Source organism: Pleurodeles waltl, chromosome 8, assembly GCF_031143425.1.
Source record: "Pleurodeles waltl isolate 20211129_DDA chromosome 8, aPleWal1.hap1.20221129, whole genome shotgun sequence".
Lineage (NCBI taxonomy): Eukaryota > Metazoa > Chordata > Amphibia > Caudata > Salamandridae > Pleurodeles > Pleurodeles waltl.
The window spans coordinates 1,269,236,184-1,269,255,935 of record NC_090447.1 but is presented as its reverse complement, the minus strand read 5'-3'; the positions used below and the strand labels follow the sequence as shown (position 1 = coordinate 1,269,255,935).

At 42.4% G+C, this 19,752-nt stretch overlaps 1 protein-coding gene across 2 annotated transcripts in view; it reads left to right on the top strand.

The window, feature by feature from the left end:
• PAN3 (poly(A) specific ribonuclease subunit PAN3) overlaps positions 1–19,752 on the top strand; it is a 620,383-nt gene that overhangs the window by 184,673 nt on the left and 415,958 nt on the right. For both annotated transcript variants that reach the window (XM_069202205.1, XM_069202206.1), the window contains exon 9: positions 1,676–1,780. In XM_069202205.1, coding sequence (XP_069058306.1) covers positions 1,676–1,780 — 105 coding nt within the window. The remainder of the gene's footprint in view (positions 1–1,675; positions 1,781–19,752) is intronic.

The window sequence follows — 19,752 nt, the reverse complement described above, 5'->3', positions numbered from 1 at the left end:
GATCCTACCTGTCTTTCTGATAGAGAATCCTGACTGCAGGTTCCTCATAGTAGAATATTCCCCAAGCTTCAGACTGGAGCTGGAAAACTCTGCATCAACATTGTGCAAGACGTGAAGTGAATGAGCCCAAATAGATGCCCCACAAGTGCTTTCCAGTGTGCAAGGACATGTCCCAAAACAAGTCTACAGGATTTTAGCCGTATAGGTAATGCCACAGACAGATGTTGGTTTCTGATTGCGCACTTTGTCAGCCTGTGGAGCCTGGGGTCATCCCATGACTCCAGGGCATGATGCGACGGTACCTGGATGAACCCAAAGGCAAACTGGGAACGTGGTGCAAAGTTGTTCACCACCCACCATAAGGTGACCCTATGCCTCTTGAAGTCGCGGGAAAGAAGCAGTTTCTGATCTTGTTCCTATAGTCTGCCCCAGAAGTTGTCGTTGAGGTCGCCACTCACGGAGAAGCCACCTGGAAGTCATCCGCAGGAAGAAAGAGGACAACTATCCGAACACTTCTCCCTGATGGAGAAGACCCCTGTCTTGAGTGGTCGAGATGGCCGTCTGAGCAAGCTCTATCTCCCCAAACTATGAGAGAGTCACCAGCAGATAGGACCCTAAAGGAGTTTATCGACCATCTGCGGAATCACTCTGGTTCGGGGTCTGGTCTCATGAAGTATTGAAGATTGAAGCATCTCAGTCTGTGGATTCCATTTCTAAGGAGCCAGCTGACTCCTTTCGAGGTTCATACAAGGTGACTGCAGCATCAAGGGGAGAGGGCTAGCTTCTTTAAACCTGCTCCGGGAATAGGCCAGATGAGGAGGATTAGTCTTTTTCCAGTCCTCCCTGGGAGTTACGACAATGTCTAGATGGTCAGGCAGTCACCCCCTGGCTGCAGAACTGACATACCCCTTCTGCCCAGGTGCACTATCTGAGAAATCAGAGAAAAAAATTAACTTGTTTGGTGGAGAACAGGAGAGCATATTTTGTTAGGAACTCTTCTTTGGTGCCTTGTGAGAAAACATCAGTCCATTCTGCACATAATGGTGTTTCAGTGTAATGTAATCTTCTAAGCAGTGAATCGTCCATTCCTGTGACTTTGACAGCTGCCATGGTCTCTGTGGGAATGGGTGTTGTAAAAGAATATATGCCTGGTATTTCGACAGCCATCCCCACCGGTCCCCCACCTCTACCCTCCTCCTCCCCCCCCCCCCCAAAAAAAACACACGCATAATTGATGCACATAACACATTTGGATGATTCCTAGGGTTTATCTTAAGTATGTTGCCTGAAAAAGCTTAGATGCCGTTGGAGGAAGAGCGCCATATATTTTACTTGACGTTCGTTTGCAACTGCCCTTTTGCAAGTTTTACCTATAAAAATGGAGTAACAGAATAAGGTACAGTTGAAGGGCTCATCTGTATCAAAAGAAAGTTTTTTTTTTTTGTTCCTTAATTTTTGTAAGCAAAGGACAGTTTTGTTATATATGTAAATAAAAATATACTGCAGGAGGGAAAGCATTGCCTATTTTAACATGAAAGCAAGCAACAGTTATTCAGTCATGCACAAACTAGTATGAATTTTAAAGGTTGTATAGTACAGTTAATTGTAGCATGCCTAAAGTGTTTTTTGAAAAAATACAAAGAAAGCCAATTTTGTCTGTTTTTGTTTTTCACAGGTATTTCCAAACTATCACATTTACCCTCCCACAGCACCTCATGTTGCATATATGCAGCCAAAAGCAAATGCACCGTCTTTCTTCATGGCGGATGAACTCAGACAGGTAAGCTCTCATCCTAAAATCGTATGTTTAACTTTTTCACATTTGGTAGTTTTTCAATGTAAAGTTATCTTTCCTGTACTGAACTCTAGTAATAATAATTTATTAGTATGCTATAACAATAAGTTTGTGGTGGGACCTGACACAAAAAAATATCCACTAGCCCAGGTACTAGTGTAGAAGAGATGCATAGTGGTTATGTTGTACGCATTTTATATGCCACTACCAGATAAGTGCTTTTGCCGTAATTGGCATCCTCAAAGCTGTGTTGCATGCATCCCTTTAAAAATTGTCATTCTTTTTTTATCTGTGTGATTGCTCTTGACCCTGGCTTTCAGGAAAAGTGGATCAGTCGCCTCCGAAATGTAGTTGGTTAAATGACTGCATTAAAAAGAAATACCTTCTTCTTTTCAGGGATTACTCAATTGAATTGTAGCTGAACCTAGCTTGAGTTTAGAAGAGACTGTGCTAGTTGTTGTTTTCATTGGCCAAGCTCCTGTTGTCTCCCAGAGAGAATCACTCTCATCCACTTTTTTCCATTTTAGATCCTTTGTGTTATAGTAGGATTTTATAGCAATTTATACCCCTGGTAATGCCATAAAGAAAACTGGGTTCATTGGCACCCTTTTTGGAGAGCATAGTTGGTAGAGTGTTGGTTGCAGGTATGCCCATGTGTTGGCTCATCTGAGTGAGTTTTGGACATGTGTTGTAAACATTGTGCTGCAAATTGTTGTGATTTTGCATGTGGATGATCTTTCCTCCTTAGGAGTGGTCTGTATCCTGGAAGTACGCGAGTGGAAAGCACCAGTATTTTATTCTTGTTTGTAATTTGTGGTGTTTGATACTTTTTCTTATTCTAGCATGGGCCATGTTCATAATTTCACCATTTAGACTCACACAAGGCATATACCAGTGCAGGACTTTGAAGGGAGGGATCATTTGGAGTGCAAACAATCTAGTTTGGTGGTAGGTCCTAAGTTTACACTGTAGAAAGACAGGACTGGTTACTTGGATGTCTTTTAAAGGTAATAGGTATAGTGACAGAAAAGCCAGTGTATTGATTAAAATGGTGCTGAAATTCGAGCCCAGATATGTATCTAAGTAGTTGTTTTGCAGCTGCCTTCTAGATTCTCTGCAGTTTTCAAATCCTGCAGAAAGGGCTCCAAGGTATATGACGCTGGTTATAAGGCAACTGTGGCTTGAACCTTTTGAAGATATTCTAGGTGGCAGAAAATTTGACATGAGGCTCACGTTATTTAACAATTTCCTTTGATTATCTTGTACCACAACAGAGTTATTAAGTAGGGCTTCTGGTTTTCCGTTTTTACTGATTTTTTTACAGATAGAAAACTATTTATTTTCTTGTCTGTATTTATTTTTAAATACAGAAAATAAGCCTTATTTGGAAGATTTCTCTCCGTCAGTCATGAATGCCAGGTCAGTAGGAATACAGATTGCTAGGTGGGGAGATGAAAAAAGACAATAGATTTCCTACTTAAGCTTAATTAAGTGTAGATCTACTGTTATATATGCTATTCTACAATGCAAGTGCTTTCAGATAATGCTATTGCCCTTTATAGTGCTGAAATCCTTTAGACATTCAAGTGCGAGTATACATTTATCAGTTAAATGTGGCAAAATACCCATTGCAGCTTCATTTATACAGTAAATCGAAAATAAAAATGGATATAAAATTGAATCAATACAGGAAAAAAAAATATGGATAAATACAGACAGAAATGTTGGAAAAATACAGGCCATAAAACAGGGAGCCCCTGTTATAAGAGACTCTAATCAATCCCAGATTCCTCAGTTGGTTTGAAGAGTTTGGTACAGGCCAAGTGTTTTAGTCTGGTGGTGGACTATATATAGCTGGCCCATTTTCTTCACACTAGTAACTTCAGTTATCAACATGCTTAGCTGATATGGTTAGCATCCAATTGGCATCCACTTGGAGGCATTGGCCTATGACAGAGGAAGCATTATCTTGTGGATTTTCGAGCTTCAGCATGATTTGCGTGTCATCAGTGGAACTGTAGCAGTTGAGATTGAGGCAGGAGATGTGGGCAGTTTGAGGGCTAACATAAGGGTTACCTAAGAATGAGCCATTGTATGTTTGGGGTCACATATTTGTTTCTTTAGGATAGGAATGAGATTTGGGGTGGAGAGAGGAGTCATGAGTTATTTTGGTCAAAGTGCCAATTCCATGGAGTGCTTTTGAGCAGGCTACTGGGCTATTTTATGTTTTTTAAGTTTTGGCTTCATAAAGTGATTAGATTGAGCTGTTGAACTGCATTATGTGATGGTCAGATTAGTAAAAGGGTGTCACTTAATTCCTTGGAGATTAGGATAAAAAAGTATTTTATCAAATCTGTGCCCAGCAGAACATGCAGCATCCTGTTGAACTGCATGAAGTGATTCTAGGTTAAGAGAGGCTTGTAGTCTGACATATTTCAGATTGTCAAAAATTGTTCTGAAGTTTCCCAGTACGGAAAATGTAAAATATTTTAATGTGATTTCTGAAGCAACGTTCAGGAGAGTGCAAATGCAGCATGTTGCGGGGGAGTGTTAAAAAAAGGGGTCTGTAAATAAGAAGGAATGAGTATGTAAAGGAAGAGCTAGTGGGCATTAAATGAGTAGTGTCCCATTTTGGGGCAAAGTGGTCTCAAATGGATTTGGTAGGTAGACTGTTTGGTGAACTGTGACCAGTCCTCCTAAAATCATCTGGGTACAACAATTTGTGATGAGTGTTTCGTACCTTTGTGTTATGGCATGTTTATGATGCTCATTGAACTATCACTTCCCCAGATTTCAGTGATGAATAGCAGGTCAGTGCTGGAGTCTGATATCATTTGATATATGTGCAGATGGTTCTTCTACATGTATTTTACATTTGAGAGGATGCAGAAGAGTTGATGAATAAACGTAGGTTGTGTTTAGGATAGAAGGTTGAAGGGGAGGAAGTAGAATGAAGATAAAAGGGTTTCTATATGACTACAACAATCTGAATAATGAATTTACATGGTTGAGACAAGCTGGAGGAGTCTTGGTGAAGGTGGAAAAGTGGAAGCAAAGGGGGATTAGCTTAATTTTGAGTGCGGGTGAGAGTAGTTGGTGGGGGATATGACAGGAGTAGGAGGTTGAGGGAGAAAGCAGAATAGAGCAGATTGCCATGCAATTTGTGATGTTGCCTGCTTTTCTAGACAGACAGTTGGTGAGAGCGGTCACTTTTCGGTTATAATGCTAAAACACTATATCAGGTTGCCCAATATAAAACATTTGTTTGTGTTCATCTTTAGCATAGCTATCAAGACTCTTCATTTCAATTGTATTTTATTTTGAACTGAACTATCTGCTTGCACTTACATAGCTCATGCCTAGATGCAATTCATTTCAGTCAGTGGACTGAAATGCTATCAATCTCGTTTTGCTCGATGTACCTACTTAATCATATTCAAAGCAAACTCTTGCTGTGAGCAGTTTGATTGACAATTGTATAACCTGGTTTTCGCTTCAGTCATGACTCATGAGCAGGCCACACTGATACTCCCAATGCATTGGGGCATAGACTTCATTAAGGCTACATTTTTCTACCATCTTATTAGGAAGTGTATTTCTGTGCGCCGTTCGCATTATAGCTTTCACAGACAATAGCAGTTTGACTTGGCACTGCACAAGACACAGCATACATCTGATACCTGGTTCATTCCGTCTTGTGCTTTCTAGAGTTGTATCGTATAGGAAAGATTATTTCTGTGAGGGAGATGATGGATAAGAATGCACAATATGACATGCAAGTTTGATATGCAGTATAATCCCACTACGTCTGGAAGGACCTGCATTTGTTATGCCATCTGTATATTTCCTGGAATCCTGGCAACTCATTGGGCTACCAGGTGTTTCTTTACTTAATACTTGTAAAAATTACTATTAAATTGAGACTGGAGTTAAGTTCTTCACTCCATGATGCTGAGGGAAGACTTTACTGAAGAAACATTTTAACACAGCACAACAGAAGAGCCATCCATAGTGTTTGGACATGAATGAAAAGTACTGGAGCCAATATGCCTTTGGCCTCTTTCAGACTCGTGAATCTTAGACAAATGATAGTCTAGTTATTGCACCACAGCCCACTTTCAAGCACTCTATTCCTCTTTGAGTGGAGGACACCCAACACAGAGTACATTGATGCCAGACGCTCCCATTAAATCAGTGCATTCAAAAGGTATCAGGGAGTTACCCTGAAAAATGGCCTTTCGGGTATCTATCACCTTTTTACCAAATGTTAAAGAGCTGCCGGCTCTGTGAATAGATTAAATCAATTTGCAGGTTTGTCAAGGCAGTAGTTTTATATAGATAACTACACGTACCTAATACAAATACCAATTCATACTGTACAATGTCTCCACTTCACATTACACCAAACTCAAACTGCTTTATTTCTTTTTTTAACCCACAAAACACAACAGAGTGAGCACCTTACACACAACCTAGATCAAAGGTCTTCAGTTTGTTGGACACAACCCCAAGGGGGGCCGTGGAGTCATGGGAAAGGAGGCGTGCATTCCCCAACCTCACTTCTGTCTAAATTCCAAAAAGTTTGCTTTTGGTTTTGGAAAAAGCAACCGTCCCTGGACGGATTCTGATAGTTCAAATATTTCAGCTAGAGTGTCATTCAGTGAATCACCTGTGTGGTGAAAGCAAATTTGGCAGCCAGCTAAATAAACTTTCCTTCCAGTTTGCCCACTTGCTTGAAAGGAATGCAAATGTGCGCTACGAGTTAATCTGCAAATGTGTAGGATGTTCTGCAAATGTAAAGGATGTTTGAGAGCCTCTACTGGCTAAATCAATGCATGCTTTGTGATGACAAAGCTTTATTCTGTTTGAGTGGCAGTGCAGAGAGTTAATAACTGCACTGTGAAGTGCAAGTGCTTTTAATTGTATTTACATTGTGCCTAATACACTTCGAGGTGTTGAAGGAACAGTAATGTAAATAATTAATTACGTATATCCTGGGTGTTACTAAAATCTATATTTTAGATGCACCATTTTATCATAAAACGTTTTGCACATTTTGTAGCAGTCTATCTTATACTGTGTGTAGTGTAAGTCTAAAGTAATGACCCAGGTATTCACAGTGCTTTCTGTAAAAGGCTGCGTCCTCGTAGCACTATACATACACACGTCACTATTCTCAACTGCAGCAGACAATACTTAATTCTGTGGCTGACTTGTTACTCGCAAACCTTTGCAGTGTATTAACTAATAGAGGTTTCATAATGTAGTATAGTGGACTTTCCACTAACAATTTTTTACATTTATTTTTCATTTAAGCTGCCCGTTATTTTATACATATATAAATATATATATATGTTCGATGGCATGTGTAGCTGCAGATACACATGCTTTGCACATCCCGCCATCTAGTGTTGGGCTCGGAGTGTTACAAGTTGTTTTTCTTCGAAGAAGTCTTTTCGAGTCACGAGATCGAGGGACTCCTCCCCTTTTGGCTCCATTGCGCATGGGCGTCGACTCCATCTTAGATTTTTTTTTTCCGCCATCGGGTTCGGACGTGTTCCTTTTCGCTCCGCGTTTCGGTTCGGAAAGATAGTTAGAATCTCGGAAAAATCGTCGGTATTGTTTGCGTTCGGTATCGGGTTAGCTACAACAGATCGACACCGAATTTTGAAGAGCTCCGGTGGCCCTTTGGGGTTTTCGATCCCCCGTCGGGGCCTGGTCGGCCCGACCACGTGTCTCTTCAAGGCTAATGGAACAGACCCCATTCCGCTTCTGCCCCAATGTCACAAGTATCCTTATACAGATCAGCACCTGGTCTGTAACTTGTGTTTGTCTCCAACACAAAGAAGATAATTGTGAAGCCTGTCGAGCGTTTCGGTCGAGGAAGACATTAAGAGACCGAAGAGCAAGAAGACTACAAATGGCGTTGGCGCCGACAGGACAAAAACACTTGGAGGAAGAAGAAGAAACCTTCTCCATCGAGGATTCGGACGAGGTCGATCCCGAACAGACGCCGGAAACCATGAGTAAGACGTCGACACACAAAACTCACGGAAAGACCACTAAAGCCCAGGGGACGCCACCGCCAGCAGGCCATGGCTTAACCTGAAAAATAGGTGACGATCATCGGCACCGAAAAAGGGCATGCATGTGTCGAAGACATCCGACTCCGGTCGAGATACCGGCACAGAGCAGACTCGACCCCGAGACGGCGGGTCAGAGCAAGTTCGGCACCGAGAGGGCGGAACGCCAAAAATTAAAAAAGTGTCGTCCGAGCCGAAAAAGACAGCCGAAAAAGTTTCCATTCCGAAACATCCGACCTCGGAACTGAAAACAAGTTCCTACACAGAGGTACAGGGACTGTCCTCACAAATGCAAGGACATAGGTTTGGACAAGAACTAGAGTCAATGGAGCCAGACTACACTCGGAGAAGGCTCCACATCCAAAAGGACATAGGGAAGATAAGTACTCTTTCCCCAATTAGGATGAAAAGAAGACTTGCCTTTCAAGAAAAAGACAAGCAGCCACAGGCAAAGGTGGCAAGACAAGTAACACCGCCACCATCTCCACCACACTCAACGCAAACATCACCGGTAGCCACTCCACCACTGATGCAGTCCCCAACTCATACTGGAATGAGTCAGGATGATCCCGACGCATGGGATCTTTATGATGCGCCAGTATCAGATAACAGCCCAGACTGTTACCCAGCGAGACCGTCGCCACCTGAGGACAGTACAGCCTACACACAGGTGGTGTCAAGAGCAGCGGCGTTTCATAATGTCACCCTGCATGCAGAGCCTATTGAGGATGACTTTTTATTCAACACACTATTCTCCACACATAGCCAATACTAAAGTCTCCCTATGCTACCTGGAATGCTAAAACACTCCAAGCAGGTGTTTCAGGAGCCTGTGAAGGGCAGGGCTATAACTCCAAGGGTGGAGAAAACATACAAGCCACCGCCAACAGACCCTGTATACATAACGCAGCAATTAACACCAGACTCTAGTAGTAGTAGGGGCAGCTCGCAAGAGAGCAAACTCGCACACCTCAGGAGACGCACCACCTCCAGACAAGGAGAGTCGCAAGTTCGCTGCAGGAAAAAGGGTTGCAGCACAAGCGGCCAACCAATGGCGCATTGCCAACTCACAGGCATTGCTGGCGAGATATGATAGGGCTCATTGGGACGAAATGCAACAGTTCATTGAACACTTACCCAAAGAGTTCCAAAAAAGGGCACAACAGGTGGCGGAGGAAGGACAGAGCATTTCAAACAATCAAATACGCTCTGCAATGGATGCAGCGGATACAGCTGCTAGGACTGTAAATACAGCAGTAACCATAAGGAGACATGCATGGCTGCGTACATCAGGATTCAAGCCGGAAATACAACAAGCCGTGCTGAATATGCCATTTAACGGACAGCAGTTGTTTGGGCCGGAGGTGGACACTGCTATCGAAAAACTTAAAAAGGACACTGATACGGCCAAAGCCATGGGCGCACTCTACTCCCCACAGAGCAGAGGCACATTTTGTAAAACACAGTTTCGAGGGGGGTTTCGAGGACAAAGCACAGAACCCTCAACCTCACAAACAAGGTCCACTTATCAGAGCCAATATCAGCGGGGAAGTTTTCGGGGACAATATAGAGGGGGCCAATTCCCAAACAGTAGAGGGAAGTTCCAGAGTCCCAAAACTCCTCAAAACAAGCAGTGACTTCGACGTCACAAATCCCCAACATATAACACCTGTGGGGGGGAGACTAACCAAGTTCTACAAACATTGGGAAGAAATAACAGACACTTGGGTCCTAGCAATTATCCAGCATGGTTATTGCATAGAATTTCTCAAATTCCCTCCAAATGTGCCAACGAAAACACACAATATGTCAAAACAACACATGGATCTTCTACAAATAGAAATCCAAGCGTTGTTACAAAAAGATGCAATAGAACTAGTACCAATTCATCAGAGAGGAACAGGAGTTTACTCGCTGTACTTTCTCATACCCAAAAAGGACAAAACTATAAGACCTATATTAGATCTAAGAACATGAAATACCTACATCAAATCAGATCACTTTCACATGGTGACATTACAGGATGTAATCCCATTGCTCAAACAACAAGACTACATGACAACACTAGACCTAAAGGATGCATACTTCCATATACCAATACATCCTTCACACAGAAAGTACTTAAGGTTTGTATTCCAAAAGGTACATTACCAATTTAAAGTGTTGCCATTCGGGATAACAACTGCGCCAAGAGTTTTTACAAAATGCCTGGCAGTAGTGGCTCCACATATCAGGAGGCAGCAAATACATGTGTTCCCGTACCTAGACGATTGGTAAATCAAAACCAACACGCAAAAACGGTGTTCACAACACACAAAGTATGTCATAGAAACCCTCCACAAACTAGGTTTCTCACTCAACTACACAAAGTCACACCTTCAGCCGTGTCAAACACAGCAATACTTAGGAGCAACAATCAATACAACAAAAGGGATTGCCACTCCAAGTCCACAAAGGGTACAGGCATTTCACAATGTAATACAGGCCATGTATCCAAAACAGAAGATACAAGTCAAGATAGTGATGAAACTACTAGGCATGATGTCCTCATGCATAGCCATTGTCCCAAACGCAAGATTGCATATGCGGCCCTTACAACAGTGCCTAGCATCACAATGGTCACAGGCACAGGGTCAACTTTTAGATCTAGTGTTGATAGACCGCCAAACATACACCTCGCTTCAATGGTGGAACAATATAAATTTAAACCAAGGGCAGCCTTTCCAAGACCCAGTGCCTCAATACGTAATAACCACAGATGCCTCCATGATAGGGTGGGGAGCACACCTCAATCAACACAGCATCCAAGGACAATGGGATACTCAGCAGAGACAGTTTCACATAAATCACTGAGAACTACTGGCAGTATTTCTAGCTTTGAAGGCATTTCAACCCATAATAAGCCACAAACACATTCTTGTCAAAACAGACAACATGACAACAATGTATTATCTAAACAAACAGGGAGGAACACACTCAACACAGTTGTGTCTCCTGGCACAGAGAATATGGCATTGGGCGATTCACAACCACATTCGCCTAATAGCACAGTTTATTCCAGGGATTCAGAATCGGTTAGCAGACAATCTCTCTCGGGATCACCAACAGATCCACGAATGGGAGATTCATCCTTAAATACTAAACATTTACTTCCAAAGATGGGGAACACCACAAATAGACCTATTTGCAACAAAAGAAAACGCAAAATACCAAAACTTTGCATCCAGGTACCCACAAGATCAATCTCAGGGCAATGCGTTATGGATGAGCTGGTCATGGTTATTTGCATACACTTTTCCCCCTCTCCCACTCCTTCCGTATCTAGTAACAAAATTGAGTCAAAACAAACTCAAACTCATACTAATAGCACCAACCGGGGCAAGACAACGTTGGTACACAACACTACTAGACCTCTCAGTAGTGCCTCATATCTGGCTTCCAAACAGACCAGATCTGTTAACTCAATACAAACAACAGATCAGGCATCCAAATCCAGCATCACTGAATCTAGCAATATGGCTCCTGAAGTGTTAGAATTCGGATATCTAGACCTTACTCAGGAATGTATGGAGGTCATAAAACAAGCAAGGAAACCAACCACAAGACATTGCTATGCAAATAAGTGGAAAAGATTTGTTTATTATTGCCATAATAATCAAATTCAACCATTACATGCATCTGCTAAAGACATCGTAAACTACTTGCTGCATTTACAAAAGTCAAAGCTAGCTTTTTCATCCATTAAAATACATCTTACCTCAATTTCTGCTTATCTGAAAATTACGCACTCAACTTCATTATTTAGGATCCCAGTCATAAAAGCATTTATGGAGGGCCTAAAGAGAATTATTCCACCAAGAACGCCACCAGTTCCTTTGTGGAACCTTAACATTGTCTTAACACGACTCATGGGTCCACCTTTTGAACCCATGCACTCATGTGAGATAGAATATTTAACATGGAAAGTAGCGTTTCTCATTGCCATCACATCTCTAAGAAGAGTAAGTGAAATACAGGCATTTACCATACAAGAACTTTTTATTCAGATACACAAGCATAAAGTAGTTTTACTAACTAACCCAAAGTTCTTACCAAAAGTCATATCACCGTTTCACTTAAATCAAACAGTAGAACTACCAGTGTTCTTTCCAGAACCAGATTCTGTAGCTGAAAGAGAACTACATACATTAGACATAAAGAAAGCTTAATTGTACTACATTGATAGAATGAAACAAATACGAAAAACAAAACAACTGTTTGTTGCTTTTCAAAAACCTCATACAGGGAATCCAATATCCAAACAAGGCATTGCCGGATGGATAGTTAAATGTATTCAAACCTGTTATCTCAAAGCAAAAAGAGAACTGCCTATAACACCAAAGGCACATTCAACTAGGAAGAAAGGGGCTACTATGGCCTTTCTAGGAAACATTCCAATGACTGAAATATGTAAGGCAGCCACATGGTCTACGCCTCATACATTCACCAAACATTACTGCGTGGATGTGTTAACACAACAAGCCACAGTAGTACAAGCAGTACTACGAACTTTATTTCAAACAACTTCAACTCCTACAGGCTGAGCCACCGCTTTTGGGGAGATAACTGCTTAATAGTCTATGCAAAGCATGTGTATCTGCAGTTACACATGCCATTGAACGGAAAATGTCACTTACCCAGTGTACATCTGTTCATGGCATTAGTCGCTGCAGATTCACATGCGCCCACCCGCCTCCCCGGCAGCCTGTAGCCGTTTCAAAGTTGATCTTTAACATTTGTAAATTTGTAAATACAGGGAGTGCAGAATTATTAGGCAAGTTGTATTTTTGAGGATTAATTTTATTATTGAACAACAACCATGTTCTCAATGAACCCAAAAAACTCATTAATATCAAAGCTGAATAATTTTGGAAGTAGTTTTTAGTTTGCTTTTAGTTTTAGCTATGTTAGGGGGATATCTGTGTGTGCAGGTGACTATTACTGTGCATAATTATTAGGCAACTTAACAAAAAAAAATATATACCCATTTCAATTATTTATTATTACCAGTGAAACCAATATAACATCTCAACATTCACAAATATACATTTCTGACATTCAAAAACAAAACAAAAACAAATCAGTGACCAATATAGCCACCTTTCTTTGCAAGGACACTCAAAAGCCTGCCATCCATGGATTCTGTCAGTGTTTTGATCTGTTCACCATCAACATTGCGTGCAGCAGCAACCACAGCCTCCCAGACACTGTTCAGAGAGGTGTACTGTTTTCCCTCCTTGTAAATCTCACATTTGATGATGGACCACAGGTTCTCAATGGGGTTCAGATCAGGTGAACAAGGAGGCCATGTCATTAGATTTCCTTCTTTTATACCCTTTCTTGCCAGCCACGCTGTGGAGTACTTGGACGCGTGTGATGGAGCATTGTCCTGCATGAAAATCATGTTTTTCTTGAAGGATGCAGACTTCTTCCTGTACCACTGCTTGAAGAAGGTGTCTTCCAGGAACTGGCAGTAGGACTGGGAGTTGAGCTTGACTCCATCCTCAACCCGAAAAGGCCCCACAAGCTCATCTTTGATGATACCAGCCCAAACCAGTACTCCACCTCCACCTTGCTGGCGTCTGAGACGGACTGGAGCTCTCTGCCCTTTACCAATCCAGCCACGGGCCCATCCATCTGGCCCATCAAGACTCACTCTCATTTCATCAGTCCATAAAACCTTAGAAAAATCAGTCTTGAGATATTTCTTGGCCCAGTCTTGACGTTTCAGCTTGTGTGTCTTGTTCAGTGGTGGTCGTCTTTCAGCCTTTCTTACCTTGGCCATGTCTCTGAGTATTGCACACCTTGTGCTTTTGGGCACTCCAGTGATGTTGCAGCTCTGAAATATGGCCAACCTGGTGGCAAGTGGCATCGTGGCAGCTGCACGCTTGACTTTTCTCAGTTCATGGGCAGTTATTTTGCGCCTTGGTTTTTCCACACGCTTCTTGCGACCCTGTTGACTATTTTGAATGAAACGCTTGATTGTTCGATGATCACGCTTCAGAAGCTTTGCAATTTTAAGAGTGCTGCATCCCTCTGCAAGATATCTCACTATTTTTTACTTTTCTGAGCCTGTCAAGTCCTTCTTTTGACCCATTTTGCCAAAGGAAAGGAAGTTGCCTAATAATTATGCACACCTGATATAGGGTGTTGATGTCATTAGACCACACCCCTTCTCATTACAGAGATGCACATCACCTAATATGCTTAATTGGTAGTAGGCTTTCGAGCCTATACAGCTTGGAGTAAGACAACATGCATAAAGAGGATGATGTGGTCAAAATACTCATTTGCCTAATAATTCTGCACTCCCTGTATATCACTTTAAACCACATTATGTCCATACACATTTACTCCATTGCATGGGTACTATTACTATAATACACAACTCCTACCTCACCCTCTGCGAGGAAAACAATCTAAGATGGAGTCGACGCCCATGCGCAATGGAGCCGAAAGGGGAGGAGTCACTCGATCTCGTGACTCGAAAAGACTTCTTCGAAGAAAAACAACTTGTAACACTCCGAGCCCAACACTAGATGGCGGGATGTGCAAAGCATGTGAATCTGCAGTGTCTCGTGCCACGAACAGATGTACACTGGGTAAGTGACATTTTCCATTTTATATTCGCTACCTGACGGTGAAAGAGCTAAAAACTAAAGTCAACAGCAGCTGCAAAAAAATATAATCAGGAGTCCGTTTTTGCTAAACTAGAAGCGTCTGTGCTCATAATGTTAAAAATAAAAACCTTTTTAGAAAAATAAAATGGAAAAAGATTAAGGAACCACTTCCTCTGCTGGAACTACAAAAAAAAAAGCATCCTACTTGGACCTTACAGTTCGTCATTAATGACGGTAAATTTGTAAATGGTATGTTTTAATTATGAGTGATGTTCTGCAACCTCCAGTTGCATTGCATGCATTTGTAAAAGCCAAGCTGTCAGCATCCCATGAAATATAGTATGGTCCTCCTCAGATACCGTGCACTAAAGTTGCAGCCCATACATTACAACCATTATACCCAGGGCCACTGGAATTATGCAATTGTACGGCCATGGCGGTTTTCACATAATTATAGATTTTCCACTAATTCATCATCTGCTGCATAATCTGCTGATTTTAACAAACAAAATTGTTTACGGCTCAAAAGGTTCAAAAGTTAATAAAAAGCAACGAACCGGTCAGCTTTTTGTTGATTTTTACTATATTTGAGTTGTAAAACTAGTATTAATGAGGTTCAACCGCTGATTGACCGTCACTTTTGAGAAAAACAGACACACCCATCACATTAGTTCAGAAAGGTATTCTCATCAAAATAAGTTTTGTCAAATTACGTTTTTTGAAAAATAAAGTACCAGTGTGCATTTTTGGGTAATTGTTTTTGAATACTTTACTTGAACTGTGTTGTAACCCTCTAAAACAGAACCACGGTCACCCACTAACTTTTGGTTTGCTAAACACCGTTTAAGATTATTTCCCCACCGTACAAATGATTTGCTGTGGGGATTGGGGCTGTTCATGGGCTGCAATGTTGAGGAGTTCCAGGTTGTAGAAATTCTTGTCAAGAGAGGGTTGTAACGCCTAAAAAAAAACTTTGACCGAGGAGAGGGTGGGTCCTTAGGAGAGGTCTCGGCGTCAAAAAGTGTGAAGACCTCAGACTTCAATGTAATATATGGTAGTCCATCTAACTTAATTCAACCATATGTCAGCTGCATTTTTGGCATTTCAAAATCTTTTTGTGTTGATGCTGGACAAAAGGCTCCAGTAGGTCACGTGTTCTCGAAACATATTACTTCCTTTTCTTCAAAGATACGACAACATCTTCGCTGGTTTAAGGGTAGCCGTTACCGATTTACACTACCCGTAGCATCTGAATCTATAATAGACACACAGAAATGAAAAATATTGCTTAACTCTGTCCATCAGTTTGCAGTTTTTTCTGTTGTAGAATCACACATTGCCTTTTCCCGCAACTGGTGTAGTGAAAGAATAGTGTTTTATTCATAAGTTTTGTGCACTGCACAAGAAAAGACTTGTCATAAATGGGCAGAAACATGTAATCTAATGCAGAACCTGTGTATCTTTGTGTTGTATTCTTCTTGACGATGAGAGGATTTGGGTGTACTATATGATATAAATGTGGGACCTTATCATGCAGTACACTCTCCAAAAACGTCTTGGGTCCAGTTGGGCTTGTTAACTTAACCTTAAGCTCTACCCTGGGTAGCTGTGGCTGCGAGCAATAAGGATTTGCAAAGGAACCTAGTGTAGAGCATTTAGCAGCACCAAACTACAAAATGAGAGAGTCGCACAGCAAGAAAAACACATACCAATTTATAAAAAAGGACATATTTTTAGGTCTCAGTTCTAGACAATGTCCATGCACCGTCTCGAACAGAGACCTGTTGTGTATACTTTGTTGGCTTCAGCCCGCCCATAGGATTCTAATTTGCTGGTTCCATCGCCACTCCATTATTCGTTCTCTCCATTTGTTCATGGCATGCGTCGTGCCTCATTTAGGGGTTATCCCTCCCCAAGAGCGGCAACCAATTACTGCTAAACTTATGCAGTGGCTAGTTTAAGGCATTGTTTTGACTACTTTATTTCCTTAAGAGCCCTTTTCACGAGCACTACTTTTTTTTTTTTTTCATATACTGTTCTTTATTTCCTGCTTGTGCCGCCGTATACAGCCTCGCCTCACCTTGCCATGCGAGTTCAAGTCACATGCTCGTGCTTGGGGTCCCCTTCCCTGTCAGGTAAGTACAGCACTGTTCTGCTCCCAGTCAATTGTTTTCCACTCTCAGACTGCAATGCCACGAGGGTGCCTACACCCTTAGGTAGAATAACACTACTCTTTCTAACATTTCTCAGTTCAGTACCTCTTCCTTGATTAAAGCAAAACATTTCGATAGCTTGTGGACATTTTATTAGAGCAGCATTCATAATTGTAGGGTTTTCATTTGTTGACAGGAGTCCTAAAATCATAACTTGTGTTATTTATAAAAACAGAGTATGACATTTTAAAACCTTCATTACTACTGGGCGATCTTGTTTTCTTAAATGTGTGGCTGTTTAGCTGGAATTCTTTTCTTTTTTGTCTTCTTTTTTTGCATATGGCCATAGGCTGCTTTGGCTTGCTATTGAGGATAATGCTCCTGACCCACAACATATTACGGTTGTGCCCATTGCTACATGAGCCCCCTCGCCGACATCGTACGCAAACACAGCATCATCATCATCACCTCCTACGCCGACGACACTCAGCTGATACTTTCCCTCACCAAGGACCCCACCAGCGTCAAGACCAACCTGCAAGATGGAATGAAAGACGTCGCAGATTGGATGAAACTCAGCTGTCTGAAACTGAACTCAGACAAAACGAAAGTCCTCATCCTCGGAAACACCCCGACCGCCTGGGACGACTCCTGGTGGCCCACGGCCCTTGGCACCGCACCAACCCCCTCAGACCATGCACTCAACCTCGGCTTCATCCTGGACCCACTTCTCACCATGACCAAACAAGTCAACGCTGTATCATCCTCCTGCTTCCTCACCCTCCGCATGCTCCGAAAGATCTTCCGTTGGATCCCCGCCGACACCAGAAAGACCATGACCCACGCCCTCGTCACGAGCCGCCTGGACTACGACAACACCCTATACATAGGAACCACCGCTAAACTCCAGAAACGTCTGCAACGAATTCAAAACGCCTCCGCCCGCCTCATCCTCAACATACCCCGCAACAGCCACATCTCCGCCCACTTGAGACACCTGCACTGGCTTCCTGTCAACAAAAGGATCACCTTCCGACTCCTCACCCACGCACACAAAGCCCTCCACAACAAGGGACCGAATACCTCAACCGCCGCCTCAGTTTCTACACACCCACCCGTCAACTTCGCTCCACCAACCTCGCTCTCGCCGCCCTCCCTCGCATCCGCCGCACCACGGCGGGTGGGAGGTCCTTCTCTTACCTGGCGGCCAAGACATGGAATTCCCTCCCCACCAACCTCAGGACCACCCCGGACCACTCCGCATTCCGGAGGCAACTCAAGACCTGGCTCTTCGAGCAGCAGTAACCCCATCCCCCTAGCGCCTTGAGACCCGCACGGGTGAGTAGCGCGCTTTATAAATGTTTATGATTTGATTTGATTGAGTCATTCTCACCATTAAGTTGCACATATAGAGACTACACATTTACTGGTTTAGGTTTGCATTAGTCAACACCTTTTGATTTTACTAAAATTATACACAGCACATGCTTACTGGGGGTTTTAACCAGCCCTTTTCATCAATTGGTCTTTTATTGTCTCATTGGTTTTCATCCATTACGGATTTCAGCAGTAGGTCAGCCCACTTCAGCCATTAGCTAACTGCACTGTGATTGACAGCATTCTGTTCTTTCACAAGAAGCTAATTCGCACACAAAGTATTTTCACTCAGTGCAAGGGATAGATTTTTTAAAATATATTTTTGGTTTAGCCATTTTTAGGTCTTCGCTCTAAACAACGCTTGCACATTTCTTTAGGAGCGCTTCTAATGAGCGCTACTGTTTTCACCCGCACCATTCTTTAATTTCTGCTTGTGCCGTCGTATGTTGCCTCGTCTCAACTTTCCATGCAGGTTCAATTTAAGTTAGTGCTCTGGCTTGGTGACCCCTACTACACTAGGTCAGTATGGCTTTGCTCTGCTTCCCGCAGTGCGCCACTCCACTTCGTTCCTCATTACTCGTTCAGCTTTCTGCTTGCATAACTCCACTCCTTCCTTCAAATCTCTGGGAGATTTATGAAGGACAATAAAGCACTGGTTGTTGATTGATTACAGCTCTAGAATTCAGAACACGATCCATGTCTGCTTGAATTCTTCATATTTGGGGGAGTAGTACGTTACGGGATGGAATCCTAATGTAGGCAGTATGGTAAAAGCTTCTATGAGCTAAGTACTCCTCTAATTTCAGTGAGGAGTGAATTTTGTGTGGCAGCTGATTTTGAATTTGCATCGCTGCACAATGTAGTGAGGAGCTTCATGCTTCGACATTCATAGCTCAACACACTAGCTGCCATCAGGGCACTGATTAACTTTTACATAGTGCCACAGAAAGAATTACACATTACTATGCAAACATGCACACAGGCATCCCCTCAAGAGTAATAAGTCACAAATTGGCACACATGACACATTCCCTACCTCACAAACATAAAGCTGAAAATCTTTCACATTGGCAACTCTGAAAGCTCAGAGCTTATCAATTGGCGAGACCTGTTGGCTTTGCCAATGCTTGTTATGAGTTTTTAACGTCTTGATCATCAAAATCCACTGGAGGATTCCGGAGATATGAAGTTTTGAACATTAAATAACTTTCGAATTCACCCGTAAACATGCCTTGGTCAACAAAAGCAGTTTGTAAACTTTTGAAAAGTTAAGAGTTTGGCAACTCCGACCTGAGTTGGGTGGCCAATTCCAATAGGACAGATGACTAGGAGGTCAGTAAGGCTATTTTGGATAGTTTCCTGGCCACAAGAGCCTTGTCCAGTTCTAGCCTTTAGGTAACGACCGTCCTAGACAAAAATGGAGTGGTCCTGATGCCAGGGATGCAGGAGGAAAAGATTTTCAAAGATGCTCCTGATGCTGTGCCATTGACGATGGTAAGTTTCAGGTGATCCTTCGAACCATGGGTTAAGTGGGATGACTTTGGCCAATAGACTTTAGGTCTCACAATATCCTCTTTGCGATGGTAGAAGGGCAAATGAACAGACCTGTGGTTCTCACAACACAGTGGTCAGACTTCAACGTTTTGGTGGGGACTAGGGTCCCTTTTGGGCGATGAATCTGAGAA